Raw genomic sequence first — 24787 nt, 5'->3', positions numbered from 1 at the left:
CTTAACTCCGAGCCCTAAGTCTTACCTGTGCGCCCCAAGGTGCCTTCTGTTCGACATCATGACATCGCTGGGCGAGGATCTGCTCGTGACAGTGAACAAGCTTCAGGATCTGGTCTTCAATACCATTGGGAATGATTCCCTGGATTTGCCCCAAATTGTGAGTCTGGTCGGGTAGAGAGCTCTCGGAGTTTGAGAGGGAGTTGTCATTTGATGCCCGGTCAACCCAAGTCTAATCCCCCACCTCCCTCTTAGGTTGTTGTTGGTTCCCAGTCATCCGGGAAGTCTTCGGTACTAGAGAATATAGTCGGAAGGGACTTTCTACCAAGAGGTAGCGGAATTGTCACCCGACGGCCCCTAATCCTGCAACTTATCAACGTGCCCAGCGAACGTGATGATAAGCCGGAAACCGATGAGATCCATATCCCACACACGGCTGCTAGTGTTGCCGGTCAACACGAATGGGCCGAATTCCACCACCTGCCGGGGCGCAAGTTTGATGACTTTGGACAAGTGAAGCAAGAGATCGAAGCGGAGACGGCAAGGATCGCAGGAAGCAACAAGGGCATCAATAGACAGCCGATCAATCTCAAGATCTTCTCGCCCCATGTTCTCAACCTCACACTCGTGGACCTGCCTGGACTGACTAAGGTGCCTATTGGTGACCAACCGTCCGACATTGAGAAACAAACACGCACCTTGATTCTGGAATATATCGCCAAACCGAACAGCATTATCCTTGCGGTCTCTCCGGCCAATGTCGATCTGGTCAATTCCGAGGCGCTAAAGCTTGCCCGCCAGGTGGATGCCATGGGCCGGAGAACGATTGGTGTTCTGTCAAAGCTGGATCTCATGGACCATGGCACCAATGCGATGGATATCCTGTCTGGACGTGTGTATCCCCTGAAGCTTGGATTTATCGGCGTTGTCAACCGGTCTCAGCAGGATATCCAGTCTGGAAAATCGCTTTCCGATGCATTGCGGGCAGAGTCTGAGTTCTTCCGGCATCACCCAGCTTACCGGAATATGGCCAACCGTTGCGGTACACACTTTTTGGCCAAGACCCTCAACACAACCCTGATGTCTCACATTCGAGACCGGCTTCCGGATATCAAGGCTCGGCTGAACACCTTGATGGGTCAGACTCAGCAAGAGTTGGCCAGCTATGGAAACAAACAGTTCAGCGGCGAAGAACACCGGGGGTCATTAATTCTTCAGCAGATGACCAGATTCGCCGCCTCATTCATCTCATCTATCGACGGAACTTCATCGGAGATTTCTACCAAAGAGCTATGCGGTGGAGCAAGGATTTACTACATTTTCAACTCTGTTTTTGGGAACTCACTGGAAACGATTGATCCCACTCATAACCTGACTGTCTCCGACATCCGAACGGCCATCCGAAACTCGACAGGTCCTCGCCCCAGCCTGTTTGTCCCGGAGTTGGCCTTTGATTTGCTGGTCAAACCACAGATTAAACTCCTTGAATCACCCAGTCAACGATGTGTGGAGCTGGTCTATGAGGAGCTTATCAAGATCTGCCACACATGTGGCAATCAAGAACTCCTGCGTTTCCCTCGTCTCCAAGGAAAGCTGATTGAGGTCGTATCTGACCTTCTTCGTGAGCGCCTGGGCCCCTGCTCGACTTATGTAGAATCTTTGATCTCAATCCAAAGAGCTTACATCAACACCAACCACCCGAATTTCCTCGGTGCCGCAGCTGCCATGTCTTCAATCATGCAGAATAAGCAGGACGAAGAAAGAAAAGCCGTGTTAGCAGAGGAAAAACGAAAGCGTGAGAAGCGACGTCAAAAGGAATTGGGAGCTCCCAATGGCAATACTGGAGGTCCCGACGAAGAAGAATATGCTGACAAGCAAAACCTCCCCATTCGAAGCCACTCTAAGGGATCGCGAAGCATGTCTCCTCACGTTGGTCGCACAGGCGAGAATGGCATTGCTGCTACTCTGAATGGCGCTCAATCTAACCATGCTGCGTTCGGTGGCAGTGCCTCGAACACTGCCCGAGACTCGTTCCTGAACTACTTCTTCGGCAAGGAAGGTACTCACAACATGGCCATGTCACCGGCAGGCATGAACACCAACCGGCAAGGGCCACATGCTGGTGAGCCCAGCATTAGCCAGAGCATTCGGCGTGCCGAGGTTCGGGCTCCCATTATGCCGACTGAGGATTACACTGCACCACCGGAGTATGGCGGTGACATGTCTGTTTTCGTAAGTACCACTTCGCAGGCGCTGTTAAGCTTCACATGCATCTGACTGATTTCAACTATTATAGCCCCATGAGAACACTGAGCCTGCGCTCACAGACCGTGAGATGCTCGAAACCGAGCTCATTCGCCGTCTCATCTCATCATACTTTAACATCGTCCGAGAAACCATTGCAGATCAGGTTCCCAAGGCTGTCATGCACCTCCTTGTCAACCACTGCAAGGACGTAGTACAGAACAGACTCGTGAGCGAACTTTATAAAGAAGATCTTTTCGGCGAGCTTCTCTACGAGGATGATGGTATCAAGGCCGAGAGAGAGAAGTGTGAGAAACTACTGGAAACATACAAAGAAGCTGCCAAGATTGTGGGCGAGGTGTTATAGATGGTTCTCTGTTTTTCTTATTTTGGTCTGGCTCGGGGGTAGCCTGGGTGATCTTGATTCTGCGTCATGCTTGACGCCTTTCCACTCAAATGGTGTGGAAGATGTTGCTTCTATCTCAATTTATGTACAACTATTGCGGCCTGCACATGATATCGATGTATCTTTCCTTCTATTCGTGGCATCGGTAGCTCTTGGAGGTGTACGGAGTAACTGGCTGTAAGATAAGACCGAGATATGAAATGCAAAAGGAATGCTGTCCAGATATATAGATCAACCCCATCTAATATGCAATATCACTGAGCCTTTTTGGCAACGCTTCGTAAACGCGCACCCTCAAAGCCATATAAACCACCCCCGACAAACACCAGAGCCGCGCCGACCAAGACACCTCCAGCTAAATGATTCCCGAAGAGGTAGATCGACAGGAGCAGCGAAACCAACTTGCGGACATTCAAGAAAATAGTAACAGTCAACGACGATGACTTGGCCGACAGAAGATGGACTCCCCGGATACACAGGTACTGCGTCAGTGCATTCATCGCCAGATAAGCCACCTGAACCGGCAGTTGCGCCAGGAAAGTCTTCACAGCCTCAATCTGGCAAATCCGCCCCAGCACCGAGAAAGCAGTGCTCTCAACTGCACCGGACGACACCCACAACCCGGAATCCAAATGCGACAGCAAAGGAGGTGACGAAGCTACTACCCGCCACTGACCCAGCAACTGCGGACAACTCGTCAAGAAAAGCGGCAGAGAAAGCGCATGCGAGTAGAAAAGCGCCTCTTTCCAATGATCCCTACCGTAAGTTGCGTACAGCCGGTCGGCATAGATCCCCTGAAATGCAGAGAGGACCATTGCAAGCGCGAGGATCGTGAAGCCCGTCACGGTCGTGACTGTGTCCGCCGCATCGGAGTCGACGTGGATAGACACGCCTTTGGATTGCGCATCGGCCATGGCGGCTGCTGCCACACCCACCGTCAGCATACCTACCGAAGCGATCTGGCCACGGGAATAGCGTTTGCCGTTGTATATATAGCCGATTACCATTGAGGCGACGGGGCCTGCGGAACGGAGGATTATGTGTAGTGGGACGGAAATCTTGTATGCGAAGGCCCAGTTGTTGAGGAGGTTGACGCTCACGAAATAAGCGGTGTATACCACCCACGAACGTAGTGGGATAGCGCGTGGGTTCAGGAATAGGGTTCGTGGTCCGGCTGAGGGGGATATGAAGCTCGGGATGGTGAATAGGGCGCATATAGCGAATTGGGCGAATGTTATTAAGGGACCTGTGCGGGGAACGGGTTGGGTTAGGATATGCGTTGTGGTTGTTTCCATTAGTTCTGGTTGTTGTGCTTACCGGCAGTATGCTGTTCTCTGGAGAAGATATGGGATTAGCGTTGTGTTTGGATTGGCCTTCCTTGATGACTTACTTGATAATTGCCTCTAGCGCAAACACCTGTACACAATATTAGTTCCTGTTTTACCCCCATAGCAGTGTTGGGGATTCTCTAGACACCCACATTGGCACAGCAGCCCCCAAAGATAAAAGAGACCATTAGAATCATGCTTGTCCAGCTAGGAACTGCCGCATGGGCAGCAGCAGCAACGAATCCCGGGGCATCTTTCTTCAATTGAGCATAGTCAAGCTTGTCCTCGGGTTTTGGAGATCGAGACGTGGAGGTCGAAGCGAGCTTCGCGTTTTCATTTGATGTATTCACAGCAGAGACTCGAGCCCGATTGATCAGGTAGGAGTCACCGTGTCCTCGTTTCGAGGGTTCATGATCATTGAGCATCCTATTTGGGTGTGAGTGATGATAGAGATGGATTGTTGAGATAGATGAATTGATTTACCTTTTAGGAGTTTCAAAGGGCTATGAAAGGCGAGGTGGTTGAAAGAAAGAAAGCTGGGGCTGAAGATAAGAGAGTGGATCACGAGATTCGTAAATATATATTTAACTAGTTGTACATGAATAGTTATGTAGTTACATAGTTAGTTAACTACTACTTTATAACTATGTTTCTGTTCTCTAACTAGTTCATTTACTATCGTACACATGATATCTAACAATATCACACTCAATCAACAATATCATCGTCACTGAGAATCAATTTCTCTTCGGGCAGTCGAGGTCCAAAACCATTACTGCTGGGTTGTTTCATACGCGATCCTTGTGCTGGAGACTCCTCCATGTCGTCAATTCCATCATTACGAAGATTATCGTTGGCGCGAATGCTGGTGATCTTATCCAACTGCCAACAATCCGGGTCTTGACGCCGGATTGCAGCCATATAGGGCAGTTGATGAAGCAATAGATCATGTCGGGGCATCATCGTGACCACACTCGGAGTGTTATATTTGTTCCCCGATCTGGCCGATGCCGACCTTCCCACCTGGAGATTTTTCCAGGAACTGACGCCAGTGAGGTTAGAGCCACCCTGCGAAAGATGCTGCTGTCCAAAAGGATCGAGTGATCGGTTCATCCACGAGTCGATCAGTCCATCAATTTCCTCAGCCTCTCTCCACAGTCGCAGAGACGCGGGATAAAACATCTTGTAGGCATCACCCGCGCGGCTTTGTCCAGTTCCAGACCCAACCCGTCTCTTGACCGGGTATGGAAGGGCGAAAAGAAGACCACGCGCTGCAACTTGGAAACTCATTTCTTCCTGCCGGAGCACGTCGACGCCGCTACCGAACGAGGCGATTCCAGTTCCTATCCCGGCCCGTGCCCCTTGCCCTGGCCGGCGGCCGGCGCTGAGGACATCGCTATCGGAGAGTGCGTCGATGCAGTCGTTGAAACAGTCGGTGAAATTATCCCCATCGCAGGATGGAATGTAGTTCTCATGGAGAGCGCTGATGAACGTTGATATGTCGGTCCCGGTCTCGTCGACCAGGTCATTGACCAATACCTGCGAAGCTTTTGGTCGGGCATAGTGGCGTAGATAGTCCGGTGGCGGTGGAAGGATATCGACATCGCCCTCGATCAGACTCGGGTCCATGCGTTTGTTGTACACGATCTTCCCAACTGCGTGGAACATGCCCAGGCTCGCCTCTCTCTGAGTTATCATCTTGAGGGACTCTTTTTCCATTGCTGTCAAAGCAACCTCACCTCGAGCTTTCTTTGTTTTGGCCACGCTACCTCCCCATCTCCCCATATCGTCCCCCTTCAGACAGAGGAACTCGAGAGAGGATATTGCACTGCGGATATCGCCGATTTCAGAGATACTGTCGATAACACCCGGCCCAGGTATTTGGACACGTTTGGAGTTCCGCGCCTCTCTGTCCAAAATAGACCGCAAAGCCTTGTGCATGAAAGTGGGTGCAATGCTATTGAAATCCAATATCGTTGTCCCGGGGTGATTGTAGATCGTGGGCCCCAGTAACCGGTGAACTGTCAGGTTATCTGAGATTGAGGACGCAGATCCTAACAAAGTCTCCGACACGACGATCACGATGGGCGGGTGATTCGATCCAGAACTCCCCCGGGCATGATCATTCACAGAGGCAGCCAAATATCGTTGGAGAGACGTCCGAAACGCCGTGAGGGCGGAGGATGCCCGGCCAAGTACAGTTGGAAACTCCTCTATAAGAAGTATCCGCTGGTCCCGAGGTTTCTCATATTTCTGGGGATCGAGCTCGCTGGGATTTTCGAGGTCAAGCCCTCCAAATTTATCACCCCGTCCAAGAAACTCTTCAAAGTGCGCGCTCACGGATTGATAATCGCGAGCTCCAAATTCCGAAACCGGGGGATTCTTCCACTCAACAATGTCGTAACCAAGTGACTCGGAGAGTAGGGACACAGTGGTCGTCTTCCCACTGCCTGCCGGACCCCGTAGGACGAGTAACCTCTGCTTATTGTTAGTAACCACATTCAAACTCAACCCCGAATTATCCTCGGTTGATCAAAAGCTCACCTCAGAACGCCTCCCAGCAAAAGCATCTTCCAGCCAATGCTGTACATCCGAGACTTTTTTCTTATGAACGGCTAATTCGCCCAGGTTGGCCGGAGCGAACCGTTGAGCCCATGGTCGACGGTCCGGTTCGCCGGCCGGTTGCGCAGCCAATGGCTCCTTCGCAGTGCCATTCCCGGAGCCCGTAGACAGAAGAAACCGTTTCGTCGTCTTACGCGGCGGTTTGACTGGGGCCTTCGGCTTTGGCTTTGGTGCTGGCTTTGGCACTGGCTGACGCGTCTGGCTAGAGCTCATGGTCGCCAGACCCATTCCCGCCCGCTCATTAGCTAGATGCTGTGTGAAGATTTCATCGTAGGAGTCGTAGTCATCATCAATCAAGTCCACGTCGACAGTCTCCCTGACCGGCGGGAGGGACTGCTTCTCGGTCTTTTGGGGTGCCCATCGCTGTCCCTCTGTTGCGGGCTGGAAGAAGCTGTGCAAGGACTTGGATGTTGAGTCTGGGTTTGGTGACGATTTAGTCTTTTTGTTTGGAGAGGGTGAGGACGAGGGGAGCCGGGTTGATGGTGTTGTGCCGCGCGAGTAGGAGGGTTTGGGGCGCGAAGAGAGGGCGAAGGGTTCTGTTGGTTCGATAGGGCTGGAGCTATCTGAGATGATGACCGGGGCGGCTTTTCGTTTTGATTTTAATTTTGGCTCATCTTGCTTTGAATCCTTCGATCTGCGTTGCCTTTTAGGAGGACGAGCGTCCATGATGAGTTGGTCAAAAACCTGGAGAAGTTGAGATACGCGTCCGATAAGCTTATGACGCCAAGCGGTGGGTCTTTTGCCGGATTTATAGATGTATAGAGTATGTTGTAGATGTAATTGTTAATATTAGACTATATCCTATTAGAATAAATTATATTCATAAAGAAAAATCGCACAACGGGTATATTGACCAGAATCTGAGTCGGCAGAGCCAAAGAAACCAAAAATCCCCAAATAACCAAAGAGAAATGAGAAAAGACACCTATAAAGAGGAAAGTACTCCCTATGCGCCTCCAAATACATCATAGTAATAATCTTCATCCAAGCCATCTCTCGCAGGGACCTGGGGAGCCTCACCGGCGAAAGTGGCATCGTCAAACCGCACATTGAGCAGGCGGATTTTCAACCCATAATTGCTGACCAGGTCAATCAGCTTGCTTGTCTCTGCGGTGATGGGCTGCTGGTTGAGGAGCATCAGCAGACCATCCAGCCATTCGGATGCAATGCTGTGCGAGGATGGCCGCAGCGTGAGCAGGACTACCTCCTTCTGGGTGGTCCTGCTGCCGGACCGGGCATGGCTGTGACCTTTTCCGTGTCCGGTGGCTGTGGAGGAGGCGTAGCCGTGGATGGTGATCTTGGTTGTGGGTTGACGGGGTGCGGTCTTCACGGTGGCTGTGGAGGAATGATCTGGGTTGGTGGAGACGTTGGAGACTACGGATGATACAACTGAGAGATCGACTGTTGAGGGCAGGGCCCGGTGTTAGCAGCAAATACAAGATAATGTATGAGTGGTTATAGGTAAGCACTCGGTGACACTCACTTTTCTCTGGTAGGGTGTCCAACTCCGGAGCTCGGTCGCCCATCAGATCAAATTGACCGAAATGCAAGTATCGTCGGTTATGAGAGAGCTGGACATATTGATACGTGGCAGTAGACTTCTGCACCGCCCCCGACTCCGACTTGGAGTGAGAGTCCAGAGCGAACCAGCTGCCTTGGAGTAAAGATCGGATTCGTTGCTCTTTAACGAACTGGAGAGCCTCATGGTGAAGTTCCTCGCGCACCTGTCGCAAGTGCTGGCCCCATGCATCCTCGTACGTAAGTTCAAGAAGCTCCATCTGCAGCCCGCGCAATCGGTGGTATTCGAAATCGGCCAGTTCTTCTTCGACATCCTGGACATCCTTGATCCGAGCAGCTCCGCCAACCACCGACTCAATGAGGATACGCACGAGCTCAATGAGCTTGTCCAAGTCCTCTTCCTCGGCGGCAGTCGCCTTCCACAGGCGGAAGAAGGCCTGTAGGCCGGCAACATGTAGTCGGGTCCAATGTAACAGCAAGGGCTGGAACAGTTTATCAAAGCCCGTACGGGACTCTGAAATGAGATATGTTTTGGTGTCATCCATGTCGGACTTTTCGACCTCGAAATGCTCGTATAAGATGGATGTGACGGCCAAGGATGCCCGAGCAATCGGACACCGCTGTCGTGATGGCTTCGTAGAGTGCTCCAGGAGCATATTCTGAAACTCATCCCCATGACTGCGAACATAGTCCGCCAGATCCATCATCCCCAGGAAACCGACCTCGTAGAATTCCCCCGCCGGACTCTCCGTCTCAAACCCAAGCCGCCTCCATTTTTCCGGATGGTGTCGTCTAGAGCGCCGTGTATCGTCGCCATTTTCGGTAGCCTCGTTGGGGTTCTTCTCCGGGTTACTGGCTAGATAAATCCCCTTCAGCGCGCGGCGATGCTCAGGTTTCTCCTGGTTGACGGGAATATCTCGCCACTTGCGCAGCAAAATCTTGGTGAGTGACTGGAATTCCAGCAGCGGATGCGCCAGGTCCTGAAGGGCGGAATCCTGCATAAGCACGTAGACGGCTCTGATAACGCCCAGATCCTGTAATTTCTGAATAAACTTGGGCCACTCCGCCTCGGGGTCGTGGGTGATCGAGTCGCGCATGAGCGAGTTGATCAATTGGAGCGCATTGGCACACAGCGCATGGTCCGCGGAGGATAATCGGCTGACGAGCATCTCCAGGAACTGGGGGTATATGGCGATTGCAGGCTTCAGGGCGCGGAAACCAAAGTTGTTGACCTGGGAGGCGCGGTTCCCCATGTACGGGTGGGAGACAATAGAGACGAGAATGGACATGGCGCCACGGAGGATATTGACCAAGGGATGGGTGACGATCAGCTCGACAATCTAGAGGATAGTCATGTTAGCATCTGACATGGCCGCGAAAAGGTGACAGAAACACAGGAAGAAAGCACTGCAATTGCTTCAAGGATAACTCACGCGCTCAACCAACTCCTGGTCAACACACTCCCACCCCTTGTCGACATCGAGCAGTCTCGAGAAACTGGTCAAACTATATGCCAGGGTATTCCCGCTTGCGTGAAGGGTTAAGTAGCGTAATCGAACCAGGCCGCCCTCTGCGATGAAGATGTCGGCGAAGGACGGGTCTCCGATGTTGCTCTGGAGCTTGAAGACGGCCATTTTGCGCACGGCATCTTCATCGCTACCCAGGCGCTCGACCAATTCGGCGACATTGACGGTTTCCATGTCTTTGAAGCCAGTAAGAAAAAACCTGGGGAGAAGTTCAAGGAGAGAAAGAGAACAGGGGGTTGCTGTGGGGCAATTGGAATTTAAACGGTGATCTCGGTGATCTCGATCCTTTTAATTTAAGCATGAATAGATTAAGTCCAATACTCCCACATATACGGAGTACGGAGTACGGAGTAACGAAGTTGAGAATTGGGAGGAAACAAGAATAGCTGGGACTAAGCAGCTTTGATTTGTCTCCCACGGTCAACCCCCTTCATTTTATATACACCAACCTCGCAATTTCCCTCGGATCTATACATTATATAAGGGCTATCTACTCCCTATATAGCTAGAATTCCAATGTAATTGTTTCATTATGTGTTATTTTTATGCATTATGTCGTTACATGATTCTATACAAAAAGAAATGCCTTCGCCAAATCCAATTCAACCACCATCTTTCCCTCCCCCAAAAACGCCACAGGGTGTAAACTGTTTTTTTTTCTCTCATTATGTACGACGGGCTAGCCGTCATCGTCAGTCGTGATAATTGCGGTGATCAAGATTAGCGGCGCCAGCCCACATTCCAAATCACATGGGCAATGTCTCGAGCTGTGTTCACCGTGTCCACAACCCGGTCCAAGATACTACTGCTGGGGGTCTCGGTTTCGCCTTCCGGCATGATCATGCCCGAAGCAGTCAATCGGAGCGGGCGATCTGATGCTGGATCATCTTCGATGAACCATGCACGATCACGATCAGGGTAATTGCCCGTGAAGTCCAGGCTGGGATCTTCACACTCATCCAAAAGGAAGTTGGCCGAGGGCTCTGATGGCCGTGATGGACGCAGGGTCTCCACAGAGGGAGTTGGTGATAACGTCCGGGTGGGGGTGGTGGACCATCGGTCAAAGATCGTCTGAGCATGGGGCTCGGGGGCATCCCCGCGATACTTGAGCGTGGTTGAGGGGAGAGGGGCGATGGTCTTCCCATCGCCGCTGAAGCTGTTGCGTGTAGTGCTGCGGTTGCTCAGGGACGACCGGCTGGAGATTTGTCTCATTAGGACTACGCCGCCGTCGGAAGATGACTCGTCTTCAAAGGTGGCCGGCCAATCGTCCTCGTAGCCCTTGGCTTCAACCGCGATGCATTGTACGACTTCATTGTTGAAGTGGATATGGCGCCGTTCGCTTGGAGACGTCATTCCAGATGATGATGAGGTAGTGAGAGTGCCACCGAGAGAGTAGGTGGAGCTTCCAGTCCGGTGATGCAAGTGGTCCAAGTCCGTGTTGGACCTTGGGAAAGGGGGCCGAGCCCAGTTGCTCTCAGCTTCTTGCGCCTTGAGAATGGCCCCGGCATGTTGGAGTAACGTATGTTGAGATAGTGACCGCTGGAGGATGGCCTCGGACGCGGTCTTCTTCTTCAGGATTGGCTTTCGGTCTAGATAAGAGTTTGGTGTCTCCAAACGACTTGGAGGGGGGATGGAGAGGTTGCACGTTCGACGGAACTTTTTAATGGCCCGTAGAGCCAGGTGACATCGCAGTCCTTCAGCCTGGTAAAAGGTTAGCGGGATGGACAGGAGACGAAAAAATATCAACAAGATCAATAACCTACCAATTGAGGCTTTCCGGCGATATCGTCTTCAGGTTGTGCTTAGCCTTCGCCCATGTCCTCCAGGAGGCATTCTCCAGCCTCACTCCATTACTATAATCGTTCCTTCGACTCGTCACATAACGCCAGGAGGACCAGATATCCTCCTCCTTCCAGTCATGTGAAAGGTAGTCCACATGCCTTGATGGCTCATCCTCAATTAAGGTATCATCTGCCGATGGAGCCTGTAACGTCCACGAAGGGTGTGATTCTGTCGACGCGTCACTCACATCCTCTGGTTCTTTGGCATTGTGGAGGGATTCTGTGTCGTAAGAAGGTAGGATAAGTTCGTTCTCCGGTGACAGGCTATTTAGAGTGGGCGCGTAGGCGAGTTGCTCGGGGACAGGAGTAAAGTTCGAAGAAGGGAGCACAGAGGGTAGATTCGATGCGACTGGGGAGGAGTCCCTCGCGCGATAGTCATCTTGCATGGGTGACTTTCTGGGGATGGCGTGATCTTCTAAGAAATATCGCTGCGCAGTGGGACTGGTGGGACACCGTACAGGATCTGAGAAGGGCGAATGAGTTTCGCGGGGAGTCAACAACGTCGTCATCTCCCTTTTTTTTCTTGTTTCCTTCCTCTTCCAATGATGTAATTAATGACAAAGGAATGGGTTTGAGGGATTGGCCATTCAAAGATATAGCATATCTAGGTGATTGCTCACGGGGGATAAGATCCCAAAGATGAAGGAAAGAGGAGAAGAAGAAGAAAAAGGGAAAGAAAAAGAGAGGCGGAGGAGTGAAGATAAAACCAAAATCTGGAGGTGGAGATATGACTGTTCCCGGGTTTCTGGGGATTTGGGGGGGATTGGGGTTTAAAAGGGGGGGGGGGGGGGGGGTAAAAGGGGAGAGAAAAAGCAAATAATAAGTTTATATTCACAAAGAGGTAGAATTCTATAAAATGATAATCTAGGAAGTATATATATATATATATATATATCTCTCTATCTCTCTCTATGACATAGAATTTGCCACAAATATATTCTGTTTAGTCCTAGTCTAGGTATAGTCTAGTAACTAGTATAGTAAGTACTAGTTAGCTATTATTACTATTATAACACATAAAAATAAAATAAATCATCTAGACCGCACGATAAACGGTTCGTCTCCACCAAATATGCAAGTTGGTTTTTAGTGCATGGAATGTGGTTATGCATCTACGTTGTAGTATAACGGTCGATCCTGTGGAGCATATGGGATGTACAATAGAGACAATATACAGAGTATATAAGATATTCTATAAAATAGATGGAACTATCCAAGCAGAAATACCAGAAATACCTAAAGTACTATCTACTCCGGAGTATCACGGAGCTATCCGGCCTAGAGCCTGTTGCCCCCCGATGCATCCGCAGGGCCTGAGCACGTCGGTTTCCAACAGAGTCGGACCCCTTTGATCCACTTCAAAACGAGTTTTGATTGAATTCTTTTTGATACATTTTATATATTTTATATATTTGAGGTCCAGATCACAGGCAGTAGTACTAGCCGAGGCACTGGCCTTTCTAGAATATCATGGTACTTTGTACAGTAACACATGAACCTCCCAGAGGACCCTGTTGCCTATCAAACCACATATGAAAGGAAAAAAATTAGCCATGATCGACCGGAGATATGAGCCGAAGCTAAGAGCACAGAACAATAGGAATGCCTCTTGAAGAGAATTATAAAACAGATGCCTATTAGTGGCGTATTTCGTATATTTTTTTACCTTCAGCCATTGACATCTTCGACTTTTAGATTCTCCCGAATTTCCCAATTCCCAATCTAACGCCCTTCTAAGGTTGGACACATGCACGGACAGCTCGAGAATATGCAAGATAGAGCTAAATAGCACCAAACATGATACAAGAAAAAAAAAAAGAAGGAAAAAAAAAAAAAAGGGTGTACACAGAATTGCCTTTGTCTGTGCGCTTGCATCGACAGAATCTGGGCAACCATTCACCGAGGACCGTCATGATTGGCGGGCCAAAACCCTCGACATCGGTTCTCAGGATTGTTGCAAATCGCAAGCCAGTGATAACCGCCCATCACTGCATGCTACCATGAAGTATTCGTGTTCAGGCCCTTTGGATCTGGAACTGGAAACTTGAAACTTTGTCTATATGCGCTATTCCTGTAACATTGTAAGTTCCTATGTTATGTTCTGGCCCATGGTTAAACCTCCACCTTTCCGCGGAGGCTTGATCTGTAGCGCTAGTGCGATGCGCACCCCGGTCTCTCCCCACGGGCCTCTTTAACGTTTGTCATATTTGACGCCGATCATTGGCCTGTACAGTATCAGTCAAGGGTTCCTAGGTACCTTCTCTCTGCACTGCTTTGACGCATGTCGCCAACACTCACATCCACAGGGGTAACGTAACCACCCCTCTGTTCATCAACTTCGCTTCCAAGGCTCATGATAACGCAGCTAGCTGACGTAGACCAGTTTTGACACCCCCGCTGGATGTGAAATACGAGACAAGACAGGGATTGCAAGATTGTAAGATTGCAATTGACTATCTTATCAGCCATTTGCGGATCTCTTGTCAACCGGGACACCAATTGGCATGTTTGGCTCCCTATCGTGATGGTCGCCACAGCTGCACGTTAAACGGCTCGTAGGGGGTTTTCTGCATCGCCCCCCAACTTCCCAGTTTCAGTCAACCGGGGGATAAGGGAAGTGGCCCCTCCATCCTGGGGAGATTGGGAAATTGGACCCATCGCACAGCTGTCAAAGGAAAGATTAGCAAAAATATGCAATGTCGTGCTGATGAGTGACATTTGTCCAATCTGGACTTGACATAAAAAACGATTGAGCATGTAAGATGGTCCAATAATGAGCAATTAAGCACCACCATTATACCACTTTGACTAGTCTGCCACTAAAGCAGCAGCCGTACGGAGAGTACGGAGAGTACGGAGTAGAGGAACAATCAATGACATTGCACGTGATATCCAAAACTGGCTTAGCTGGCAGAACTGCCCCTCCGCCCCCGCTATATGTTGATTCTGGCAGAGAAGAACAAGTCTAGACCGGATACCATTTACCAAGGTACTATTTCATACATCATGGCTGAGGTAGAAACAGCACCAGTGGTGCAGGCCAGACATGTTGTCTACTGTGGAGGTGAGGACCCCCCGTGGCACAAATCACAACCCCAATTCGTTTGAATATAGCGCTGACGGAATCCTGATAGTCTGCACGTTACCCCCCGAGGTATGATCTTTTGAGTTCCTCCAGTCCCCAGTCCCCAGTCCCCAGTCCTCCCAGAAGTGAAGGACCCAGACCCCTTTTTCCCCGCTCTTGCCCCTGGTTTTTAGCCCTTATCATCGGGGCCTTCGTGCGTGGCATAGCTCCTAGCCACTAGAAAGCGCCCAGCATAAATTGCCATTTGAATTATACTTCCATTGAAGATCTATGTTTCTGATGTGCGGGGTTCTTGTCTAGTACTGCGAGTTTGGAGGTACCGCTAAGAAATGTGAAGAATGGCTCAAGGATAACGAGTCGGATCTATGGGACACACTATACTCTGAAGGTATGAAGCTCCCATGGATGCTACTTGGCTGGCCATTACCTACATCTGGCAATCTGCAAGCCCGGAAATGGGAAATCCCGATAATCTAACACTGGTTTCCTTTCTATCAGATGCCTTGAACGCCAACCTCTCCACCCTCTCCGTCTCAGCACAAGAACGCGCCGCCAAAGACGCCGCTAAGAAGGAGGCCAAAGCTGCTGCCAACGAGGCACGCGATAGCGAGCGCAAGGCCGCCTCTAAGATTCAGATTAAGCGTGTCGAGCGGAACAAGCGCAAGTACGTGACGGTCGTGATTGGGCTGGAGGTCTTCGGACTGGAGAACAAGAAGATCGCAAAGGACCTGGGTAAGAAGTTTGCGACGGGTTCTTCGGTGACCCGCTCGCCTGCGGGTATTGAGGAGATCACCGTCCAGGGTGATGTCAGTGATGACCTGCGTGAATGGCTCCTCGAGGTCCACGGCAAGAAGATCCCCGCGTCTAATATCGAATTGATTGAAGACAAGAAGAAGAAGAAGAGCGAGGGCCCGATGGTATAATGACGAACACGAATCCTTGGCGGACTGGGTATCATGACATAAATCCAAAATAAAAGTACAAATTGAAGACAATTCAAGCACAAACCAGAAACCAGAAACCCCAGACCCGTGGAAGCACAAACAAGGTCAGATTGGGGAAGTGGTCTAGGTCGAGAGTCCGAAGCACAAAAAAAAAGCCATTTCATAATTCATCCAGCACACTCAACGCATCGTGTTCCGCAGGTGCTGCATCATGCCCTGACCGAACAGTCGAGGTCGGGCCAGCCTTGTCCAGGCTCTCGCGACGATCTGCAAGGTTGGACGGATATCGAGCAGGCCCTGCATCAGACCCTGAACCTCTTCCCCCGAGACCGAGAACCTCGTCCCACGCCTCGGACTGAGGTGGCACAGAGGGCGAAGAGTGATTCAACGCTGTCAAACGTGACGTCTCAGTGTGGGGAGACCAGAATTGTGGCCAGTTCTGGAGGACCAGAGCAAGTACAAGCACCAACAGCGCGCTCGTGACAATGCCCCAGAAGATGCGTAGTCGACGGCTGGTCCGGGTTTGCCATTCTGTTTCTCGCTGTTCCCAGCTATCGATCTCGTGCCGTACGGTTTCGAGTCGTTTGCCTAGTTCTTCGACGCGCTGTCGGCCTGCTTTCATGCGTTGCTCTAACGCGTCGGCCTTTTGGATCTGTGGCTCGAATCCCTTCAGGTCATTGAGCTGTTTGCGGATGTCCTGGTCTAAGTTGGCCGTTTCGCGTTCGAAGTCGTTGAGAAGTGTTGAGGCCGAGTCGGAGAGTTCCTGGAACGACGAGATAGTCGAGTTGAGCGCTGTGATTTTCTCAAGCAAATTGTAATAGGTGTAATCCAGCCGACGGGTGACGTCTGTCGCTAACGTCCCAATTGAAGTCAATGCAGATCGTAAATACCTTGAAACAGCCGTTAGTCAATCTACTGCGAGTAAAGAAGCCAAAAAACACATACTCCTCGCCTAGCTTTCTCCGCTTCTTAACCTTGTCCAGGTCATCCATAGACAGAATCTCATGCCGGCGAATAGGCGCCAATTGCTCGTGCTGTCCAGGCGTATCAAGCAGACTCCCATTTCGACCATCCGACATTCCAATAGTCGAATCAGACCCCCAGCGACTCCGGTTCGTCTCCCTCGTAGTCGGCCTCAACAACCCATCATCGCCCTCGCGGTCCTTATCCTTCCCGCCCGACCACGTAGGGAGCAACCCCCTCGCGCTCGCCGAGGAAGCCAGGTGGCTCATGGGATTAGGGAAGCGTAGTTCCCGCGACTTGCTATATTTGTGGCGGTTGGACCTTGTGCCATCAAAGATGGATGGCTCTTGCGCCCGAGGGGATGGAGATGGACCAGTTCGATGCTCTCCTTTTGGGGAGATTTGGTGGTCATCAGAGTCATGGCGGTGCGAGCGGCGGGACTTTCTTCGGTCTGTTTGGCGGCTTTCTTGGCTGCTGAATCTGGAGAAGTCCTCGGATTTAGACTGGAGGTCGTTGGCTTGCTGGTTTGGGTTCTGGCTCCGGGGGGAGGTTTGGGTGGGTGGGAATGTGGCGGAGGCTGCTCGGGATGTTGAGAATGGTGCGTGTTTATATGGAGGTTCCATGACGGTACATTCTGAGAAGAAAGCTTGGGGGAAGCTTGGAAGCTTGGAGGCTTGGTGTTGCGGTTGGAGTGTGGAGTTGGGGGGATCGATGACGCCAAGGATGAAGACCGATCAGCGACATTGCAGCTGACAGTATTATATAGTCCTCCCTACTACTTATATTGTACCGGCCAACACGATTACGCTAGAGAATAGATTGCGATTATAGAAAAACATTTGTCTTGCTCGCTAGTAGTGACCTATGACCTAACCTCAGAAAAAACGCCTGTAATCGAACAGCCCACGCCGGAATGAGTGCCCAGACTTTCCCGCCAGGGACAAGGAAGAAGGAAGAAGCCCCAACAAGCCGATGTATATACACACAATGCAGTCCTGGAGGAGATGGAGAGATGGTGTGGCGGAGATATGGAGAAGACCGTGAACAGCCTCAAGAGCTGAGCAGCTTGTTGCGCTTCTCTCTGCGCTTGAGACGGTCGAGTCTCTTATGGTGCATCTTCTCGGCCATCTTCTCATAACGTAGCTTCTCCTCCTTGGCTTCTCGGCGGTCCTTGATGCGCTGGATACGGGCCTGGAGGAGTTCATCGGTTAGTGATACCATCTTGGGAAGTGATGTGTTGTCGGAGATAATATCATTATTATGGAGACAGGCTGACAAGAGATGGAGACCAAAAAAAGCCACAAAAGCATAGGGAAGTGAGACAAATCAAGTAAGAAAAGGAATAAGATCGACATACCTTCCGTTCAGCCTCATGTTCCTCCTTCATCTCACGTTCAAGTTCCTTGACAGCGTCGCTGTGTTTCTTGAGCTCTTGACGCTTAGCGTATGAGGTCAAACCCGCAGTAGGGCGGAAAGCCTTCTTGGTACCATGCCAGTTTTTACCTGAAGGTCCGATGGGGTTAGCCGGGGAGATGAGGGACAGAAGGGAAGTGGGGACTGGGTATATAAATTTTTTTTTTCACTTACCATTTTTCCGCATGCCGGTGGTCGGAGGCGCGACTGGTGTCGTAGCCGTTGAGGTAGACATGATGGGATATGTGACTTGGAAAAAAGCAATTCCAAGTGGAAGATTCAAGAAAGTGGATTGGGGAAGAAACGTGAAGCAAAAGAGATGTCGAGGCAAAACGGAGACCGAGTTTTTCATTGATTATCTCGATCTGATAAAATGTCTTGGCGTCCGCTAAAGAGAGAAATTGCTTCGGCCCAAATTTCCTGACTCCACCTTTTCTTCCCATTTTCCACCTGACTTTCTCTTACAGGCTGTTTCATATTATTTACTGCCCATCTTCTTCCTAGTTTTGGTCCTCGTTTCCTTTCTCCTCACTAGCTTCTGCACGGTGGCTTGGCACCTTATAAGCCCATCAAATCCCTCGTTACACCGCCCCTCCCCCCACCAGTCCATTTCACTCACTACTTAATACCTCTGGTTCCCCGTCTTACCATGATCCCTCGATAACACTCTTTCACCTTGTCATTTTAATCTTACTTGATGGCGGCGACAGAGCATGCGACCACCATCAGTGAACCGATGGAGTTGCCATCGCTCCCGCCCAATCAGGGCCTTGAGGCGATAAAGGATATCATATTTGGATCGGTAAGGAAGTACTTGGCACATGCATGTGAGAGACCTAGACTGACACTCTCCAAAGTCGGCAGGAATGGCAGGCAAACTCATCGAGTACCCCTTTGACACCGTCAAGGTCCGACTACAGTCACAACCCGAACACCTCCCTCTCCGATATGCAGGACCACTGGATTGTTTCCGCCAGTCTTTCCGAGCCGATGGCTTCCGGGGACTATACAGAGGCATCAGTGCCCCCATGACCGGAGCTGCGGTGGAGACCAGCTGTCTCTTCTTCAGTTATCGTCTCATCCAGGATGCCCTGCGCGCGACGGTCTACCCAGGCGTTGAGCACCTACCATTCTTTGCTCTAATTGCTAGCGGAGCTCTATCTGGCTCAGTGACCTCGCTGGTACTCACACCTATTGAACTGGTGAAATGCAGGATGCAGGTCCCCGCGGAGTCAGCAGGCCTTAAACCTGCTGGCCCCATGGCCATCGTCGCAAGCATTTTCCGACATGAAGGGCTAGCGGGATTCTGGCGGGGCCAGATGGGAACTTTGATCCGGGAAACTGGCGGAAGCGCAGCGTGGTTCGGTGGATACGAGGGCGTATCATCGCTCTTCCGCAAGTATAACAAGTCGAACCCGCAATTGACCTCCGACTCGCTCCCCATCCACCAACAAATGATCGCAGGAGCAACGGCTGGAATCAGCTACAACTTTCTATTCTACCCGGCCGATACAATCAAGTCTCGCATGCAGACCGTAGACGTTTCACGACTTCCGGTCCATGCTCAGCAACAGACCTTCTGGGGCGAGACCAAGGCTCTATGGAGGCAGCAAGGGTTCAAGGGCATGTATCGCGGGTGCGGGATCACCTGTGCACGCTCGGCACCCAGCTCAGCCTTCATATTCACTGTTTATGAAGGATTACGGCAATATTTTGGATGAAAAAAAAAAGGAGAGACTGCTACAATGCCCCTGCATATAGAAATTTGTCACCATTTTATCGGTCTAAATGAGGTTGGACGATGACCATGTTAATCCCCATTTCCCTTTTGAATTTATCACTACCTGACTCTCTGGATTTTGGCATCGTGCGCTATACCCCGAATACATTCAAACACGATTCTTGACTCTTCTACACTTTATTTCACTTTTCTCCTTTCTCTATCAACGATCTCCAATGCCCAACCCAACGTCTATTTCAAAAATCAAGCGCCATTTTACGCTTTCCGGCTTCCATTTGTGAGACGCGCGTCGATTGGTGCCAGCACAGGACTTGGTTGGCTTGATGTACGCCAGGCCAAGCATATCCAGTCCAATCAATGATATCCCATCTATGGCACTCCCTGGCGGATCCTTCACGCGTCAATTGAGATGAGAGGCGTTCACCACTCGGTATTTAATCTGAGCTTTTTCTGTCCTCTTGACTTGTTCGTTTTTCTTTGTATAGAATAGATTTCAGTTGCAAATAAAACTTTCCACTGCTTAACACTTCGAACATGCCAGACTCCATTCTCCCATTATCATCCAGAGCCCGAACAAGGGCCCAAAATCTAGCCCTACGCGAAAATGGCTGGAGATGTATACTCGCAGGAATTTGAACATTCTAAGGTTGGGATGCTGAAGGTTACATAAGACACCTGGACCTCCCGAGGTCCCGAGGTCGGAACGGGGATATCTACCTACACACCTCTGGACCGTATTTCCACGTACTATCAGCCTATGAACATGTCCGATGTCGAGCACAATATACCAACCTCATCGTCTGGTCTCCAACTGAATAAACGCAGCTGCTCGCGTTGCAACCAAAGAAAAGTGCGGTGCGATAAAATATATCCCTGCAGCGCATGTGTAAAAGCCGAAGTGCAGTGCAGCTTTCCAGGTCCAAAAAGAGCACGGCGGATATTAAAGAGGCCACCAGTTAGTGAATTACTCACTCGCTTAAAGCATCTTGAAGAAGAGGTCGAGCAACTTCGCTCAACGCGCCCCAACCCGGATATCGACCATACACCGGTCTTGGATGAACATCCGAATCTGGAGAAGGCAGTCAAAAGGAAAGAGTTGCTGGTTCTTAAAGAAGGAAAGAGTCGGTACGTCAGTGACGAGGCTTCTGTTGCACTAGGACAAAAGGTGGGATAGGATTACTGCTGGTATTGTATAGGCATCAACTAATATGCTGTGCAGATCTCTGAACTTCGTGATATTATTGAAAGCTCGTCAGATGAAGAGTCACATTCACCCGATGCGAAGTATAGTCCCATTATCGTGCCAGAGGGTGGACTTCTTGGAAATCACGAGTCCACCTGGTCTCTCGACTCTTTTCGCCTCCATTATTGTCAACCAGCAAGGATTGATGCTCTATGGCGAACATACCAAGAGAATGTGGCACCGTTGATTCTCATACTCCACCAAGCCACCATGGCGAGGATTGTCCAAAACGCCTGTGCTGGCATCGATTTAACCCCCTCGGATGAGGCATTACTATTCTCTGTGTGTTATGCCGCTGTGGCTAGCATGAGAGCGCACACTTGCCCTTCCATACTTGACACCGATTACGATACAGCCATCCAAGACTGCAAAAAAGCGGTGAGCCAGGGGCTTCGCCGAGCCAACTTCATCAATTCCCAGAGCCTGTCAGCTCTCCAAGCGGCCGTTCTGTTCTTGCTATGTTATCGAGTCGGTGGTGATACACGTCTTGTATGGGCCGAATCTGCCGTCGTGATACGAGTTGCACAAGCACAAGGCGTCCACCGCGATGGGCGGAATTTTTCATTACCACCCTTAGTAACAGAGATACGCCGTCGGTTATGGTGGCATATCTGCATGCTTGACATGTTGTCTTCGGGAGACCAAGGCGTCGATACCCAGATTAGACCTGAAATGTTCGATACACAGTTTCCGAGTAATGTCGACGATGATGATATTGCTCTGTATATGACAGATCAGCCACTACCGAAGATTGGCTTCACAAATACCACCATCTGCATCATGAACTGCCAGATCATGACGGAAATGCTCTGGCCGCGTCAGGGTGGATACTCGGATATGTCTACACATTCCCGTGAGAATCTCGTCACAGCTCTAGGGAAGAGTCTTCATGAACAGTATATCGATCATTTCAACCTGGATATCCCAATTCATTGGGTAGTCGCAACTATCGTGCGACTTCAACTCTCCAAGGCGTGGCTGGCGACTCATTTCCAGTCATGCGAAGACTCGGACGTGGAGGCCTTCCGCCACGACAACCGTATCTTCGAGACCGCTGTTGAGCTTGTGCAGTTCTCCTATCTCCTGCAAACCAACGAAGGAACGTCACAGTGGAGCTGGCTATGTAAAAGCTACAAAGAATGGCATGTGGTCGCTTTTCTACTTTCCGAGCTGTGCTTGCGTCCACTTAGTCCTGAAACTGACCATGCTTGGGATGTCGTGACCAAAATATATACTTTGTGGCAGCATGATATGCCGCGTACTGATGCCATGCTTCAGAAGCCCTTGGACCGGCTCATGGCACGCACGGCCTCATCGCGAGCTGGTAGACAGGGGCAGGATGGCCAGACACCATTCAGTGGAGAGGCTTTGTCCGATATGTCTGATGTGTCTTTTGGATTGGGTGGTGACCCCGATTCTGATTTGCTATTCTCTGGTCTGGACTGGCTTGCTGGGTCCTTATTTTAGGCCATTATTCTGTCTACCTGGGCAAGTATGTAGAGAGGTCTCTTTCCCTACCAAACACGTTAATTCCATAATAACTAGTATTCTACAACCCCAACAAAGAACAACCTTCAACCCTAACGTGTCTCGAATTGGCTATCCTCTTTCAACCAATCACCAAATGTCTTCAAGCCAGGATCCAACTTTTTCAAAGCCGGAATATCCGCACCATATCCCTCATCATGGAACCATTTGAACATAACACCCAGCTCCTTGACACCAGCCATCATCAACCAAACCGGAATGCTAAAAGTGGTCGGTACGTTCTTGCCAGTCGACTTCTTGAAAATCTCCGACATCTGATCAAAGGTCAATTCATCCCCAGCAAGCGAGAAAGCATGATTCTTCGACGCCTCGGGATTCATAAATGCCGCCGCAGCAAAGAACCCAATGTCACTCGTCGCGACCAGCTGCAGGGGCTTGCCCTTCAGAGACATCTGCCATGCAGTCGTAAACACCTTCCCGAAGTAATCTGGTGTGAAGTTCTCGAAAAAGGCAACGGGACGGAGAATCGTCCATTCCATATCGGTCTCTTTTGCTTTCTCTTTGAGATGCTGCTCGATCTCGTGTTTGAAAATAAAATGAGGGACTGGGGTTGGGTTTTGGTCTGATTTCTCGCCACTACGGTCGACGGAGCTGTACACGAAGCACTTGACGCCTCGTTTGATGGATTCGTCTATCAGAGCGATTCCTTGGCGTCTTTCGGAGTCGTTTCTGGGATTGGCGGTCTATTTTATCGGTCAATCGGGGCATATCTGAGATATTGTGTTTCGGGGACTTACTTGGACGCTGAACACGCCCCAAATTGGCGTTGAGGTTTGACGCTTTACATTCTCAAAGATGGCAGCCGGGTCGTTGAGGTTGCCTTGGATCAATGTGATATTGGAAGATTTCTGGGCGAGTTTTTTTGCCGAAGCAGAATTGACATCGCGGGTCACGGCGAGGATCTTGAAAGGGGCATTTTTCTCGAGAAGGTTCTTAATTACGGAGCCTCCCTGTTTGCCTGTGGCTCCGGTGACGAGAATAGTGGTCATTACAGATTAGTCTGGAGGATAGTATGGATGATAAGCTGTTGTTAATGATCAGTGGAGGTAGTATAACCTTTAAATAGTCAGTCCAAAGGCATTCAAAGGTCATTCGGCATGATTTATAAGATTTTATAAAGATCTTGAAGTCTTCGGGATGAATCTCAACCCCGGATTTGATATGAATGACGTCACATATAGATGATAATATCATGATAAAAGTCATGTAAGTCATATAAATCATGAGATATAAGGACATAAGACATAAGACATAAGTCACATAGTATTATTCACAGCAATAATACTCATCCCCCTATGAACTTCCGTGTCGGCAGCATGTAAAAACTCCCTTACCGTCATATCTAGCCCTTCCTCTCCCAACAAGTCCCCCTCCAATTCACCTCGCAATAATGGTCCATTCATGCCTCCATTCAACTCCCAAACCTTCCCATCTTTCTTAACAAAAGCAATAAAATGAAACCCACACTCCTCCTGCGGCAAAGGCACAATCGAGCACCCCTCCGACGCCGCATCCATATGCGCCTCTTCCAGAAACCTCGAATCATACAAGAGTCGTGCCCTCTCCACCGGCCCCAGTCCAACAGCGCGCTTCACAATCTTCTCCAGTTCTGATCCAGCCATGATATATTTCCCATTCTCCAAATTGACAACCACATGCAGCAATGCCATCAGCCCACACGCATGTCCGATCGTCTGCTTCATCCACAGCACGGGCTCGTCGGCTCCGCTGCCGAGATATTCGGGTATGCTGTGTTCGACGCGAGACCGCGCGGCGAGATAGATGGGTTTGTCGCAGAGGAGGATGAGGGCGTTTACGGGTCTTGGGATCCAGGAGAGCATTTCTGGGGTGGTGGAGAGGATATCATGGAAGGTGAGGCTCGGGGATACTCCGAGGTTCTTACATAGATGCGTGTGGACCTCTGGGTTGTTCTCTGATGCATTGGTGAGATTGATGAGACTGGGCTGTGTCTGGAATGATGGGCTTACCTAGTGGTATAAAGGTCTTTTGGCCGTTGATGACCTGCACGCCTAGATTAAACATGTTTGGAGATGACAAGACTTGTGTCTATTTAGTTCCACCTGAGCCATCGTATGTTGGCATAAGCGGGGGAAAAACAGTGCTTAGTCATTGCCCATTTGGGCCCGGGGCATCCAACATCCAACGTCCAATGTCCCCCTAGATATACTTTGATTTCGGTGGAATATTGGAATATCTGTGGGATATCTGTTTAATCCTGAGATTGTATGTATATAACATGCTAGATCAAGTAGTATTTGAATATATATTCCGAGATTAATAGAGTGTGATATTCTCTAACTTTCCTAGTGTAGCACATACGTACCATTTAGGGCTGTTCTATATCAGA

At 50.1% G+C, this 24787-nt stretch overlaps 11 protein-coding genes across 11 annotated transcripts; 4 read left to right on the top strand and 7 right to left on the bottom strand.

The window, feature by feature from the left end:
* Window positions 1-58: 58 nt before the first annotated feature.
* Window positions 59-2608, top strand: N7471_002027 (dynamin-related GTPase DNM1; the record flags this gene model as incomplete). The annotated part of the gene is made up of 3 exons (XM_057274747.1): window positions 59-157; window positions 253-2229; window positions 2294-2608. 3 exons carry the CDS (start codon window positions 59-61, stop codon window positions 2606-2608), a joined length of 2391 nt encoding a protein of 796 aa, XP_057139385.1.
* Window positions 2609-2901: 293 nt separating this feature from the next.
* Window positions 2902-7263, bottom strand: N7471_002026 (uncharacterized protein; the record flags this gene model as incomplete). Its single annotated transcript, XM_057274746.1, has 7 exons — window positions 2902-3893; window positions 3965-3981; window positions 4038-4063; window positions 4128-4401; window positions 4459-4478; window positions 4693-6453; window positions 6520-7263. 7 exons carry the CDS (start codon window positions 7261-7263, stop codon window positions 2902-2904), a joined length of 3834 nt encoding a protein of 1277 aa, XP_057139384.1.
* A 280-nt stretch (window positions 7264-7543) lies between these two features.
* Window positions 7544-9815, bottom strand: N7471_002025 (ELMO/CED-12 family protein; the record flags this gene model as incomplete). The annotated part of the gene is made up of 3 exons (XM_057274745.1): window positions 7544-7998; window positions 8081-9455; window positions 9549-9815. 3 exons carry the CDS (start codon window positions 9813-9815, stop codon window positions 7544-7546), a joined length of 2097 nt encoding a protein of 698 aa, XP_057139383.1.
* Window positions 9816-10361: 546 nt separating this feature from the next.
* Window positions 10362-11868, bottom strand: N7471_002024 (protein phosphatase regulator REG1; the record flags this gene model as incomplete). Its single annotated transcript, XM_057274744.1, has 3 exons — window positions 10362-11342; window positions 11405-11430; window positions 11496-11868. 3 exons carry the CDS (start codon window positions 11866-11868, stop codon window positions 10362-10364), a joined length of 1380 nt encoding a protein of 459 aa, XP_057139382.1.
* A 2620-nt stretch (window positions 11869-14488) lies between these two features.
* On the top strand, window positions 14489-15490 carry tma22 (putative RNA binding protein Tma22; the record flags this gene model as incomplete). Its single annotated transcript, XM_057274743.1, has 4 exons — window positions 14489-14546; window positions 14617-14636; window positions 14868-14955; window positions 15066-15490. The coding sequence occupies 4 exons, from the start codon at window positions 14489-14491 to the stop codon at window positions 15488-15490; spliced, it is 591 nt and encodes a 196-aa protein (XP_057139381.1).
* A 181-nt stretch (window positions 15491-15671) lies between these two features.
* On the bottom strand, window positions 15672-17097 carry N7471_002022 (uncharacterized protein; the record flags this gene model as incomplete). The annotated part of the gene is made up of 2 exons (XM_057274742.1): window positions 15672-16401; window positions 16457-17097. The coding sequence occupies 2 exons, from the start codon at window positions 17095-17097 to the stop codon at window positions 15672-15674; spliced, it is 1371 nt and encodes a 456-aa protein (XP_057139380.1).
* Window positions 17098-17524: 427 nt separating this feature from the next.
* N7471_002021 (CGR1 family protein) lies at window positions 17525-18122 on the bottom strand (the record flags this gene model as incomplete). The annotated part of the gene is made up of 3 exons (XM_057274741.1): window positions 17525-17665; window positions 17832-17977; window positions 18062-18122. The coding sequence occupies 3 exons, from the start codon at window positions 18120-18122 to the stop codon at window positions 17525-17527; spliced, it is 348 nt and encodes a 115-aa protein (XP_057139379.1).
* A 462-nt stretch (window positions 18123-18584) lies between these two features.
* On the top strand, window positions 18585-19608 carry amcA (putative mitochondrial ornithine carrier protein AmcA/Ort1; the record flags this gene model as incomplete). Its single annotated transcript, XM_057274740.1, has 2 exons — window positions 18585-18689; window positions 18745-19608. 2 exons carry the CDS (start codon window positions 18585-18587, stop codon window positions 19606-19608), a joined length of 969 nt encoding a protein of 322 aa, XP_057139378.1.
* A 1473-nt stretch (window positions 19609-21081) lies between these two features.
* On the top strand, window positions 21082-22338 carry N7471_002019 (fungal specific transcription factor domain-containing protein; the record flags this gene model as incomplete). The annotated part of the gene is made up of 1 exon (XM_057274739.1): window positions 21082-22338. One exon carries the CDS (start codon window positions 21082-21084, stop codon window positions 22336-22338), a length of 1257 nt encoding a protein of 418 aa, XP_057139377.1.
* Window positions 22339-22451: 113 nt separating this feature from the next.
* N7471_002018 (NmrA/HSCARG family protein) lies at window positions 22452-23408 on the bottom strand (the record flags this gene model as incomplete). The annotated part of the gene is made up of 2 exons (XM_057274738.1): window positions 22452-23102; window positions 23157-23408. 2 exons carry the CDS (start codon window positions 23406-23408, stop codon window positions 22452-22454), a joined length of 903 nt encoding a protein of 300 aa, XP_057139376.1.
* A 267-nt stretch (window positions 23409-23675) lies between these two features.
* N7471_002017 (ubiquitin carboxyl-terminal hydrolase) lies at window positions 23676-24462 on the bottom strand (the record flags this gene model as incomplete). The annotated part of the gene is made up of 2 exons (XM_057274737.1): window positions 23676-24352; window positions 24408-24462. The coding sequence occupies 2 exons, from the start codon at window positions 24460-24462 to the stop codon at window positions 23676-23678; spliced, it is 732 nt and encodes a 243-aa protein (XP_057139375.1).
* Window positions 24463-24787: the final 325 nt, after the last annotated feature.

Source organism: Penicillium samsonianum, assembly GCF_028829775.1.
Source record: "Penicillium samsonianum strain IBT 33392 chromosome Unknown utg000002l_segment0_segment0, whole genome shotgun sequence".
NCBI classification, from domain to species: Eukaryota; Fungi; Ascomycota; class Eurotiomycetes; order Eurotiales; family Aspergillaceae; genus Penicillium; species Penicillium samsonianum.
This window is presented reverse-complemented; position numbering and strand designations above follow the sequence as displayed.